General features: G+C 41.9%; 2 protein-coding genes across 2 annotated transcripts in view; both read right to left on the bottom strand.

The window, feature by feature from the left end:
- Window positions 1-2,245: 2,245 nt before the first annotated feature.
- si:dkey-21a6.5 (signal peptide, CUB and EGF-like domain-containing protein 1) lies at window positions 2,246-10,260 on the bottom strand. The gene is made up of 9 exons (XM_061696752.1): window positions 10,106-10,260; window positions 7,448-7,621; window positions 7,236-7,374; window positions 5,942-6,030; window positions 5,765-5,828; window positions 5,445-5,533; window positions 5,246-5,358; window positions 2,975-3,131; window positions 2,246-2,808 (listed from the first exon to the last, which is right to left on the bottom strand). The coding sequence occupies exons 1-9, from the start codon at window positions 10,152-10,154 to the stop codon at window positions 2,651-2,653; spliced, it is 1,032 nt and encodes a 343-aa protein (XP_061552736.1). The 5' UTR covers window positions 10,155-10,260; the 3' UTR covers window positions 2,246-2,650.
- An 861-nt stretch (window positions 10,261-11,121) lies between these two features.
- The window catches only part of LOC133413044 (cilia- and flagella-associated protein 99-like), an 8,792-nt gene continuing 7,435 nt past the window's right edge, over window positions 11,122-12,478 (bottom strand). The window contains exons 13-15 of the mRNA XM_061696925.1: window positions 12,323-12,478; window positions 11,467-11,662; window positions 11,122-11,357 (exon numbers count right to left, since the gene is read on the bottom strand). The exon at window positions 12,323-12,478 is cut by the window's right edge and continues 50 nt beyond it. Of these exons, the coding sequence (XP_061552909.1) occupies window positions 11,238-11,357; window positions 11,467-11,662; window positions 12,323-12,478 (472 nt within the window). The 3' untranslated portion in view covers window positions 11,122-11,237. The remainder of the gene's footprint in view (window positions 11,358-11,466; window positions 11,663-12,322) is intronic.

The raw sequence follows: 12,478 nt of genomic DNA, 5'->3' as shown, positions 1-12,478 counted from the left end.
TAACCTGGACTTTCAGGGCAGTCATTTATTTTGCCACAGTGTCACTTAGTGGTTGGAGAGTGTAATTGCGCCACAGGGTTTTATCCAATTTACGATTTTTTTAGAGGTTAATTGCACCAAAATATTGCCAATTTGTTTTATATATAATTATTCAATCCGAACATTTCTTTGCCTAAGAATTATGGTTAAATTACATATATTGGCTTAATATGGATTTAATCATAATTGCTACTAGGCAAAGTAATCTTCGAATGGAAAAGGTATGAAAAATGGGAAGCCCTTGAACCAAAAAATATTTGGTAATATTTTGGTGGAATTAACCTTTAAGTAACAGATGGATAAAAGCCGTGCGGCGCAAATCTTTACCAACTGTAACAAAAAAAAATTCTCTGCACACCAAATATTTTCCCCCTTTCACTCCAGCTTCCTTCCACATTCCTAAAATGTGTGCATTAGGTTCAGTGAAGACATTCAATTGTCCGTAGGTGTGGATGTGAGTATGAATGTGATTGGCTGGCGACGAATCCACGGTTTAACCTGTTTTCTCGCCCTGAATCACCCATGATGACCCTAATAATAAAAATTGAAGGATGATTGTAGCTCATAGAAATGTCTCTTCACGTTCGCCCAATTCATACAACCTAATGTGCACTTACCCTTCATACTTAGTTGACAGGTTAATCTGGCCTTTGTCACAGTCTCCGCTTGTATGTCTACACTCAGTATGGAAAGAATTGTTCTGTGCTGGAGAACATAAACACACAGCTTTTATAGCCAGAATAACCTTCATCTAGTGGCCTGGCCCGGTGATTCCCAACCGAGGCGCCGATGTGGCACATTAGTGTTCCGTGAGAGGTCATCAGGAATGCCGCAGGATTCTACTGTATATGCCAGCGATGTGTACTGGGAAGCAGAACAGTTACAGTATGTGCTCTTCCATTAGTTGGCAAAATGTACAATAAACCTGTATTCAGTCCACCTGTTAACAATCATACAAAAGCATATAATCGCTATGCTACATTACATAGGCTCAGAGTTCACATTGGGTGAGTAAATTGAAATGCGATCATCCATCCATCCATCCATTTTCTGAGCCACCTTTCCTCACTGGGGTCGCGGGCGTGCTGGAGCCTATCCCAGCTATCATCGGGCATCTGAACTGGTTGCCAGCCAATCGCAGGGCACATACAAACAAACAACTATTCGCACTCACATTCACACCTACGGGCAATTTAGAGTCTCCAATTAATGCATGTTTTTGTATGTGGGAGGAAACCGGAGTGCCCGAAGAAAACCCACGCAGGCGCGGGGAGAACATGCAAACTCCACACAGGCGGGACCGACCGTGAGGCTAACACTCTAAGCAGTCATCCACCATGCCACCAGATGCGATCATCAGTATTGTAATTTTGTTTGGTGGTGTACAATGATATTTTTTTCATCTAAAATGAACGCCTTGACGCTCATTGAATTCTTGTGCTGCAAATATTGTACAGTATGTTCAACGAATGACAGTAATGAACATCACAGTGTCGAGCCTTTGATACGACCATGTTGGAACCAATAGCTGTGATAGGCTACAGCACGCCCACGACCCTAGTGAGGATAAGCGGCACGGAAAATGAATGAATGAATGAGTAAACACTGTGTTACTCATTCCACTGTCATAAAATACAACTTTTCACATTTTAGAACATGTTTTCTAATGGAATACATGGTGGACCTGTGGTCCTTGACCATGCATTTCGAGTTTCTTTGTAAAGGCAGAATTTTTGATGCAGTTCGTCTATCCATCCATTCAGTTGGTACACCCTGCACGAGTCGCCAGCCAATCGCAGGGCACATATAGCTAAGTAACCATTCACTGTCACATTCACAACTATGGACGATTTAGTCTTGAATTAACATAAACATGTTTTTGGAATGTGTGAGGAAGGCAGAGTACCCAGAGAAAAGCGACGCAAGAATTAGGAGAACATGCAATATAGGAAGGCCAGAGGAGGGATTTGAACCCCCAACCTCACAGCTGTGAGTTGGATGAGCTCACTCATCCACTGAGCCGCCGCAGCTCTTCCAAACGCCATGAAAGATACAGTATCATAAGCATATATTTGTGTTATTAACTAAGTCCACCTGGACTCGCCCGGGGCCAAAGCGGTACAGAAAATTGATTGATTGATTAGTTATCTATACCATCGGTAATTTACTAGACTAGATAGAAAGACTTAAATGTTAGGTTGTAAGTTATTATTTATTTTTCTTTAAAACATAAAAACATCTTTAAAAAAGCTTACTTAGACAAAAAGAATTACATTGCGATGCATTAAAAATGAGCCATCATGTTCCATACGCTGTCGTTGAGCGACTAGCTGTTGGTTTCACCTACAATTCTACGGACAAACACATGAGTGCAAAGGAAAGTAATTATTCCAGTAAAAAGTGCGTTTTGAAGGAAAGGAAAGGCTCCCACCAAGTCCTGGCACGCATCTGCTTTTGCAGCATGACGCTCCTAATCCAATAAACTCGCTTACAAAAGGACAATGTCGACGACTGTGAACCTATCAAACTAGAATGTCTCAGACGAGAGCCAACACGTGTTTCAGTCATGCACTCAATGTACAGTATGTCCACTTTTGGTCTCTCCTTTGGTTCACCAACCAGCATACACAGGCTCTGCATCACAGGGAATTCCATAATAGCGTCCTTGAGGCCTCTCTTTGCCTAATAGCGGCGCTCGGGACACACTCAGCTCCCCATCGGTGTCTCTCATTTTTCGCAGTACCATTACAATGATGAAGAGTAGAGCCACTGGAAGCAAAACATAATGTAATTAACGTCCACTGAAGGGTTAATGAGAGCTTGACGCACATACAGTACACATGATTCTTATTTAGGAACATCGCGAGTTTCACAAGACCGGATGTGCCGCTTTAATGGAATAAGCCTTCTTGTTACTTTCACAGTGACTACGTACCCCCTCCTCCAATAACTAATAAAGCGATGGTGACTGGGGCCAGTTCACATGTGTCCCCTGCTTTGCGAAAGAAAGTCTCCATGCAGTAGCCTGGAGCGGAGCTGCCCTCTGGACAGAAGGCATCGTTGGGACAAAGAATGGGGTTCACGTCTGGACTCTGGAAGCATAACAAAGCCTGTTAGCAAACCTTTTAAAGTAGCGGTTCTTAACTGTTGTCACCCTGCAAGCCGCATTTGCCGACTTTTGCAAAGTCGCAACCCACTCTCATAGAAGTCAAGATCAATAAAGATTTTTGGGGGTTTAAAAATAACCTCTGAAAACAAATGTACAGTATGTCAAATTTTTGAATGCCGTTTCATTCAAATGAGTCTGCTGTACCACCAAAGGCATATTGCTTGCCATGACATACGCCAGCCAAATGTTGAGCTGTACTGTATTTGTTTACAGAGTAAACTAGTGGCTAGACAACAAGTAGGGATGGGAATTGATAAGAGTTTTACGATTCCCATTCCCTTTTTGACATTGCTTAATGATTCGAGTCTTTATCGATTCACTTATCAATTCTCTAATTTGTAGTTTGGGGGAGAGACAAAAACACAAAGGGGACTTAAAATAGATTTTTTTTTAAATCAAATGAATAAAATAAAATCAAACAATTGCCCGCTGGATATTATATCCAGGCTTCTCGTTACAATACATAAATGTTATAATCGAAGAAAAACAACTAATGTGCCATGGCGCGGGTTGTTGATGCAAGTTCTTGCGTTGGAAGCGAACACTGAACCCATCCTTGTATCTAGCCACAAGCGTGTGACATATGTTCTTTTGCTCTCCCTGAGCGTGTCTTAAGTTGTTTAATGACACCCCATTTGGAGTTTACAATAAAACTAAACGCACAACAAAAAGAATTACACACATCGTTTTAGAGATCGCTAGCTTAATGCTAACACTCAGGGGAAACCCTGTTGACGGGCTAGCCACAATTAGCATTCACGTATGGGATTTACCTTCGAATAGGGAATGTTCACACAAATGCCAGACTAAAACAAAACGAACAGGTAATATAGCAATATTCACGGGCATATATTCTTCCTAATCTGTGAAAAACAAGTTTAATAAAATTCTATTGCGACGTTCTTCTTCTACTGTTTTTTTTTTTAAACTTACAGAAGCGTGCAGCACCATGCATGCATAACACCATACTGCCCCCAAGAGGCCAGGAAACATTCGTTCGCAGTTTGTGGCAAAGTGCATTTTAGCATAACACCAAGAAAATTTGCATGCACTCTTTCACAGAATGACTTTCTATAGTTAACATTACTGTATCACGTTTTGACTGCGTTTAAATGCATCTTCATGTTCTTCTGTACAGACAGGGTTTCATAGTTAAAGTGGTGTAGTTTCTAGTCGTTTACGTGTGTTTGTATTTACTGCTCCACATGGTGACGATCTCACACCCTTACTCATAATAGTGTAGTTAGTGTCAAGTACCATATAAATACCATACATCTGAATATTGTACATAGGTGTCAAAGTCAAGGCCCAGGGGCCAGATGCGGCCCGCCGCATCATTTTATGTGGCCCGCGAAAGCAAATCATGCTCGTCAACTTCCGTGATTTTTGCTAAGATCTGTTCCCAAATTCCAAATTGTCATAATAATAAACAATAATGTTGAGCTATTGCATTTTTCTGTTACCAAACCCTTCTTCTATAGTAACTTAAACAATACTTGAACAAACTATTATCCTGGTTTTCTGATTTCAAAACTAGTTATCCCTCAATTTGTAATGGTAATAATGGTTTGGTGATGATTAAACATGTGTAGGGTGTCACTGTTCTAACGGCCCTCTGAGGGAAATCATAACTACAGTTTGAAACCTATCCAAAAATCGCAGTTTATAGCTTTAAATTGGTCTGAATGGTTGTCCGTCTATATGTGTCCTGCGATTGGCTGACGACCAGTCCAGGGTGTACCCTGCCTCTCGTCCAAAGTCAGCTGAGCTCTAGCTCACCAACAACTCGAATGAGGGCAAGCACTATAGAAAATAGATGGCTGGGTGGACAATTTAGAACTTATCCTCTTTAGGGTCTCAGGTGACCTGGAGCCTATCCCAGTCATGTATTTGTAGTTCCATTTCTGAAACTGAATTTTTGCTAGAGCTCTTGTGTTGGTTCTCATTAAATTGTGCAAGATGTCATAATGCTATGGTCTGTCTGTGTGTAGTCAGTCATTTTGTGGTGAGTCCAAAGGGCGAATGAAAAGTACTGACTGGACAGTAATGGTTTTCTGGGCAGATGTCGCAGCTCTCTTGGCCCCAGTGGATCTGGAAGGAGCCACTGCTGCAGATCTGACACATTGTCTGATGGGGAGCCTTATGCATGCCTGTCCAAAATCAGAAAATCACGTCAACCATCAAAGTTTTTTTTACCATCTATTATGGGCTGCAGTGTTCATAGACAGAACCAAACCTGGCCGACACGGAGTGCAATCTTCTGCTGCAGACTGTAGTGCCTCTGATCCCCCGGGACACATCTGGCATTGGGAGCAACCAGAGGAGCTGTCAAGAGAAAAATAAATGTTCTCACTGGAGTTTGATTAAATATTACAGTTGACAATACTGAGCTGTGAGCAGAACTCAAGCCACCTTCGCATGATTCCCAGAGAAGCTACGGCACACTGGAAGCATGCGATGCTCCAATTCATTTTTCAAAGACTGATGCTGATAGCGAATCGTCACATCGATTATAAGTGGCGTGCATTTAAAAGGCAAAGGCTTCAAGAGACTTACTTGCAAAAACTCCCTCTGGAACATGGTGCACACAATGTGGAACTTTGCAGTGAGGAGAAATAACCTGAAAGTAGCACAGTCACACACATTTCCTCACATTATAGAATCTATCATGCATGTGCCAAGGAACAAATATTTTCGAAATCCGACATATGCTGTTTTTGGTCTAAAACCCACCTGGGGAGCAACTTGCACAGTGGTCTGCACCAGTGTTGTTGTTGAAGGATCCAGGGGGGCATTGGTGACACAGTGGACTCCCAGTAAAACTGTTGTAAAATGAATAAGGATATGTGCATTTACCTTTTTATAGTGCTTATGCAGGCAAAATAAGTATATATGTACAGTACATATGAAAAGTATAGTATATAAGAAAAACAGAGACCACATATCATCTAATCTTTGAAATCAGCAGTTTCACTTTCAAGCATTTTACATAAATACTGACATGAAACTTGTCATTTAGTAGCACGTTTAGTGGTTTGCTACCTTGTTCAAGAGGAACAGAATTATTTTTCCTGATAACATTTGGGTGGCTACTTGTTGCCAGACAGAATTCATGGGGCTCACTCATAACTGGCCGCTCCGTAGGCTAACAAAAAGTAGGCTTTGGTCAACTGGGTCAGTGATTCTCAACTGGTGAGTCAGAACCAAAAAGTGGGTCAAAGACCCATTTTGTGTGCGTCGCGGAAAAGTAGTAAAACAATTAAAGGAGGTCCTCAGTTTACTACGGTGCCAACATATGATGTTTCGAGGTTATGAACTGTCTGCAATAAACTAGTTTGTGAAAGTTGATTTGAGATATGAGCGATTTGAGCTCCGAGCATGGTCACGGATGGAATAAATTCAACTTGTAAGACAAAGCACTACTGTACATGATGTTTTCAAGGGCTCTTTTTGAATAACACATTTTGTTTATTGTTCTTCACTTGGGTTGTGAATTAGCAGTAATTGGAAAATGCCAGTTGTATGGTGACAACAGTTGAGAACCAATCCACTAGGCTTTTTGAGTAGCAAAAACGCTCATTTGAAAATAGGCTAATATGAGAATGAAAAATGTCAACATTAATACTGGTTTTATGGATTGCAGTTTCATTATTCTTGTAACAGTGACAATAACATTCTAGTTTATTCTATGTAATAGAATGATGTTACTGCGATTGGCTGGCGACCAGTTCAGGGTGTACCCTGTCTTCGCGCTGGCGACCAGTTCAGGGTGTACCCTGTCTCTCGCCCGAAGATAGCTGGGATAGGGTCCAGCACGCCCGTGACCCTTGTGAGGTTAAGCGGTACGGAAAATGGATGGATGAGGATGAAGTTATAGAAATTGAAATGATTTATTTGACTGCATTCTAAATGCTTTTATTTTATCCTGTTGTGCCTATTTTCCATGACTGCTCTGTATTAAATACAAAATGCAAATAGAAAAGAAAGCATAACTGCGCTGAGCACTGCCCCAGTGTAATGATCTTACTTTGTGTAGAAGCCCTGTCTGCAGGGCACGCACTGCTGCTGTCCAGCCAGTGGCTGATAAAAGCCAACCGTGCAAGGTAGACAGGCTCCAGGAAATAGACACAGCCCAGGTTCAGGGCAGCACACGCACAGCAGCGTGCCTAGGGATAGAAAGTCGAAGAGAATCAGCTCCTGATGACCCCTCCCAAAAAGGGTTAAGCGAACTACACTCACCATTGTCGTACTGCGACCCTGGCGCACAGGGCTGACAGTTGGAAGTGTTGAACGCGGAGCAGCTGGGGGTGGTGCCGCTGGCAAGAGCAGGAGTTGGCGTCAGAGCAGTGGCGTTCTCCACAAGAGTGCTGGTGAGGGCAGCAGGAGTGGGTGTGGTCTGACTCATCACCATGCCTACAACACCAATATGTTGGGAGTGTGACTGTGAGTGTGTAGGAGGGTGACTCAGTGCTGCAAGTTGCAACCAATCTACTACATCTGGGGTGTCACACTTGTTTTCATTGTAGGCCATATCGTTGTTATGGTTGCGCTCAGGGGGCCAGTTATACATGTGGTAAAAAATACACAGTATAATTGCTAGGGGTGTCAAAGTACACCAAACATCATGATTTGGTACCCTACCTTTTTAAATTCACAGTTTGGAACACTTTGGGTACAGTAAGCGAGCAAAACGCAAAAACAAACATATGTATATCTTTTGTGTAAACATAAACAGATTGACCTTTCAAATGAAACATAATCTTAGATCTTCTTTTAAGGGATTATATCCTCCCCCAAGTACAAAAGCGAGGGTTGTTATTTTGATCACGCTTGGTTGTCTACACTAACACCACAGACAATTTGTAAATGTAATCACTTTACAATTTCATGCATAATACACTCACTCCTCAGTCACACTTGGTGGTGGTAAACTACTTGTGTAGCCACAGCTGCCCTGAGGCAGTCTGACGGCAGCGTGGCTGCCATTCTGCGCGCACGACCCCTCCGACCATCACCACCACTACCCAACAGCCAACTACATTCATTCGTAAGCAATGTGAGTTAAGTGTGTTGCCCATGGGACACAACGACGGGACGCGGCGCGGGACGAACCGGCCACCCTTTGCACCACGCCGCACGCTGCTTATTTCTAAAATTGTGTCTGTCAGCGAGCAGGTCTGCATTTGTGGAGCTAATTTACAAGTACATCATACATAACCCCACACTGGCTTTCTCCGCCCATGACTTGCCAGGTAAGATGCCTGAAGAGCTGCCATTGTCAGAGGCTGCTGCTCTGGAGGGAGTCTCAGAATCTCCAGTAACACAAGAAAAGTTTGCTGGAAATAAAATGTACAAATGTGACTGTCAATGTCAATGATGTTTTGCTTTTGTCTAGACTTGTTGATTGTGTCTACTTATTTTTTCTTTTTTTGCTGAATGGATTTGTTCTTGGCGGCACGGTGGACGACTGGTTAGAGCGTCAGCCTCACAGTTCTGAGGACCGGGGTTCAATCCCCGGCCTGCCTGTGTGGAGTTTGCATGTTCTCCCCGTGCCTGCGTGGGTTTTCTCCGGGCACTCCGGTTTCCTCCCACATCCCCAAAACATGCATGGTAGGTGAATTGACAACTCTAAATTGCCCGTAGGTGTGAATGTGAGTGTGAATGGTTGTTTGTTTGTATGTGCCCTGCGATTGGCTGGCAACCAGTTCAGGGTGTACCCCGCCTCCTGCCCGATGACAGCTGGGACATGCCCGCGACCCTAGTGAGGAGAAGCGGCTCGGAAAATGGATGGATGGATGGATTTGTTCTTTAGATTTTGGCAGAAAATCTGTTTTAAAATGTCAGTGACTCTTTGATCTTTATAACAGCTTTCCCACTGCCAAATCCCTAAACAAATTGATGTGTACTTGAATATTTGGTTGTCACGCATTTCCATGATTGCTGTGTACAATGAGCCCCCATTCATTGCAGGAGTTACATTCCAAATGCAACCGCAATAGATCAAAGCCTGCATCCGTTAATAGACCATATCAAACTATTTTAAAACAGTTTAAGCCATAAACTACCCCTGTCACAAGTTGTAATCCCATTAAAACTTATTTAAACACACCATTTAATCACATTGTAAACATATTCCAACACACAAAAATACTTTGAACAGAAAATACAAGATATAGAGGAGCATGACTTAATATGTACTAGTACATTTAAGGGAAACCGTAACTATCATGATGTAGCCGATGAAGAAAATGATTTTGACACCGTTTACGTCATCCTCCATGAAGCACCCTGCTAACATAAGGGGTGGGGGGGGGGGGGGGGGGACTGCACCTTCAGTCCAAACGTGACTAAAATGCAGTTTGATTACATTCTTCTATGTCCGAAATGTGTTGTTTTCAGTCCATAGTTGGACATGTGCGGGTATGTGGGGCCAGCAGGTATAATATGAGCGCATCAACGAGACAAGAGGGCACATTGTGTGAGTAATCACATTAGCCATGTGCTTGAGTGAGAGCCATCTTCCTCAAGAAAAGCAGTTATTCAGAGAGGGGAGGGGGTCATGTGATTTGGACCCATAGCTGGATTGGCAACATTTCTGAAAATATGTCTGTATTCATAAATAGCAGAAAGAAATCACGCAAATCAAGAGAATATACTGTAGAGGGATTTCACTTTTAATTATGTGACTGTTCCCAATTATACTTTAAGTCTTTCATAAGGATGTAAAGCCTTAAAAACCTTTCTAATTTACTGGATTACAATGCAAGAACGTCAACTACATCACTAATGTGGAATCACTGTTTTTGTGCGTGACTACAAGCAGTAAAATACAGTACGTAGTGATCATACCCTGGCAATAGAAACAAGAAGTAAATTGCACATGTTGCACATACTCACCAATGAAGCAAAAGGCAGAGATCAGGGGCAACGGTGCCCAACAGTCCATCCTCCTCTTGATGCTCCACAACTCTTCTCCTCTCCAAAGTTCATCTACAGCATCATTTTGTCCCTGACAAATCACTGACAACTTTGTTTTTGTTTTTTTCCTTGTGAAGCTTGCTTGAGGTGGGACTAGTCTTCTCATCAGCGTCATTTGACAAAATACACATCATGTGATTTTGCTTTGGAAGGAAAAAAGGGGGAGGAAAACTGGCTGAATGGAGTTTTTACGCGAGGCTTCCAGCAGGAGCGCTAATGCGCAAATGACTAATCCATTAGAAATACCTTTTACACAAATGTCATACTGTGCTTTCAGTGTACCTGTAAGAATATTCAAAGAAGATCATATTCTTCATTCATATTGCAACATCACACAGGTGTGGTTTATTTTGTGGAGCCCAAAAACACTGACACGTAAATAATGATGAAATAGGTGATGACAAACTTTCTGTATGTGGTTATTTCATGATTGTATTGTACAAATTTGCTGATTTATAGCTCACAGCTAAAGAAAAAACACAATTCACCACCTTGAGAAATTACATACAAGACTGAAAATGATTTTTCATTAAGAAATTAGGTAGGAATTGGCCTGAAATGTATTTTCTGATGCATTTAATTAATCTGTACAATATGAGTTTTACTATTTTAATTCAACTACAGAAATAAATGAACTTTTCTGAGATATTCTAATTTTGGCACCTGTATTTGGACAAAATATATCAATATGGCTTTAACTTTTGTTAAACCAAATATTTAACTGCATACAAAATGCAAAAATGTACTGAATTCACTGGATCACTTTCATGTCCACTCACCTGCGCTATCTAGTCAATACAAGAATTGCATCCAAAATATTTATGAGAATACTCAAGTTTGAATTGAAACTGTCTGAGGTAATAATTTAATGTTTTTTATTCGTGTAGTAATGCAAATATACACCAAAGTAATACAAATATTTTTAAATTGCTAACTTGAACAGTAGTGAAAGAACTTTTTTCTTTGAAGACTTAATTTGATATAGAAGCTTAAGTGTCATCACAAAACCTGTTGGTGTGATAAGCCTCTATATATATAAATGAAATTAAATTCAACTGAATTTATTTCTTGAGTGACCTCCTCTCTGAGAAATAACATGAGGACCTTTCCTCTCGATGTGCCGCTCTAAACACTGCTCCAAGTCTTCCCAGTTTATCTTCTTCAATCCATCCTATCCAAACATACCATAAATGGACATTATTTGCTGTGACCATGACAATCTTAACAGTAACACCAAGCAAAGACAACAAGTCATTTATTGCTGTGGATTTCACACTCACTTTACTGTGCGTCTCTACGGTTCCATCGGGGTGTGCTGCTGCCTGCTTTGATGGTTTGGCCTTCTTGCTTTCATTTTTCTTCAGTTTTTGACACTCCTTCTTCACTTCTTCAATCTTCTTTTGCATAGCCAAGACCTTTATATCCTGTATTACTGTCTTCTGCAATTGCAGCTCGGATTGCTTCTCCTCCTCTTTCCTGCAGCATGACAGATGTACGTTATTTCCTTTAACAAGACACTTAGTCACTCAATTGCAAAGAGCACCAAGTGATTACGTGCATGTATGTGGTTGTGGGGGCGGGGGCGTTTATTTGTATAAATGCTTATCTACAGGTTCATTTATGCTCCTCGTACGGATAATTTAAAACAATCCCTGTGTGTTACACAGTGTAAACATAATTTTCTATACTTACTGTATACTTCCATGCACCCCCTCCATTGCCCTTACCGGTAATTGTGAGCGGGGCTGCCACAGTCTCGTGTTTGGAGGATGAAAAAAATCTGAGTACAACTCAAAGAACACCACTCCCACAGTCAGTGTCGAGCACTGAGGTGGAAACTTTGGCTTCTAGTTCCATAGACAGCGTAGCACAAAAACTGGCGAATCTTGATTTCCGTGCAAACTCAAGGCTTCGCTGGGTGTGGTTGCCAATTTGGCAGACCGATCTGCAACAAGCTGGGCGTACCGGCGCAACAAGGATGTGTCCTTTGACATGTGCCAATTTGGTGGCAGAAGGTCGTTCTAAACTTATGCCTGCTGGGACCACGTCTAAGTCTGGCACAGAAGGTAGATCGCTGGTCTAATGCGATTTTGGTAAATTTGATCACGGCACAGGAGACAGATTCTGAGCACTGACCTGAGGGTAGTGGCAATTGCCATGGCTCTACTGTGGAGGTTGATATTCTCCATGTCCTCCAACAGCAGTTTCTTCTTCTTCTGCTTCTCCCTCTGGATGAGATCTCGTTTCTTCTGCTGCTCGTTCACCTCTGCTTCCTTCATGAGGAACAAACGC

This window comes from Phycodurus eques, chromosome 14 (assembly GCF_024500275.1).
Source record: "Phycodurus eques isolate BA_2022a chromosome 14, UOR_Pequ_1.1, whole genome shotgun sequence".
NCBI classification, from domain to species: Eukaryota; Metazoa; Chordata; class Actinopteri; order Syngnathiformes; family Syngnathidae; genus Phycodurus; species Phycodurus eques.
This window is presented reverse-complemented; position numbering and strand designations above follow the sequence as displayed.

What these genes read in the sequence shown, in the direction of transcription:
- si:dkey-21a6.5 (XM_061696752.1), bottom strand. Translation starts at nt 10,154, where the DNA reads ATGGACTGTTGGGCACCGTTGCCCCTGATCTCTGCCTTTTGCTTCATT. An exon ending in CTCTGCCTTTTGCTTCATTG is followed by an intron (nt 7,622 to 10,105) that starts GTGAGTATGTGC and finishes TTGGTGTTGTAG; the next exon opens with GCATGGTGATGAGTCAGACC. An exon ending in AGACAGGGCTTCTACACAAA is followed by an intron (nt 6,031 to 7,235) that starts GTAAGATCATTA and finishes ATTTTACAACAG; the next exon opens with TTTTACTGGGAGTCCACTGT.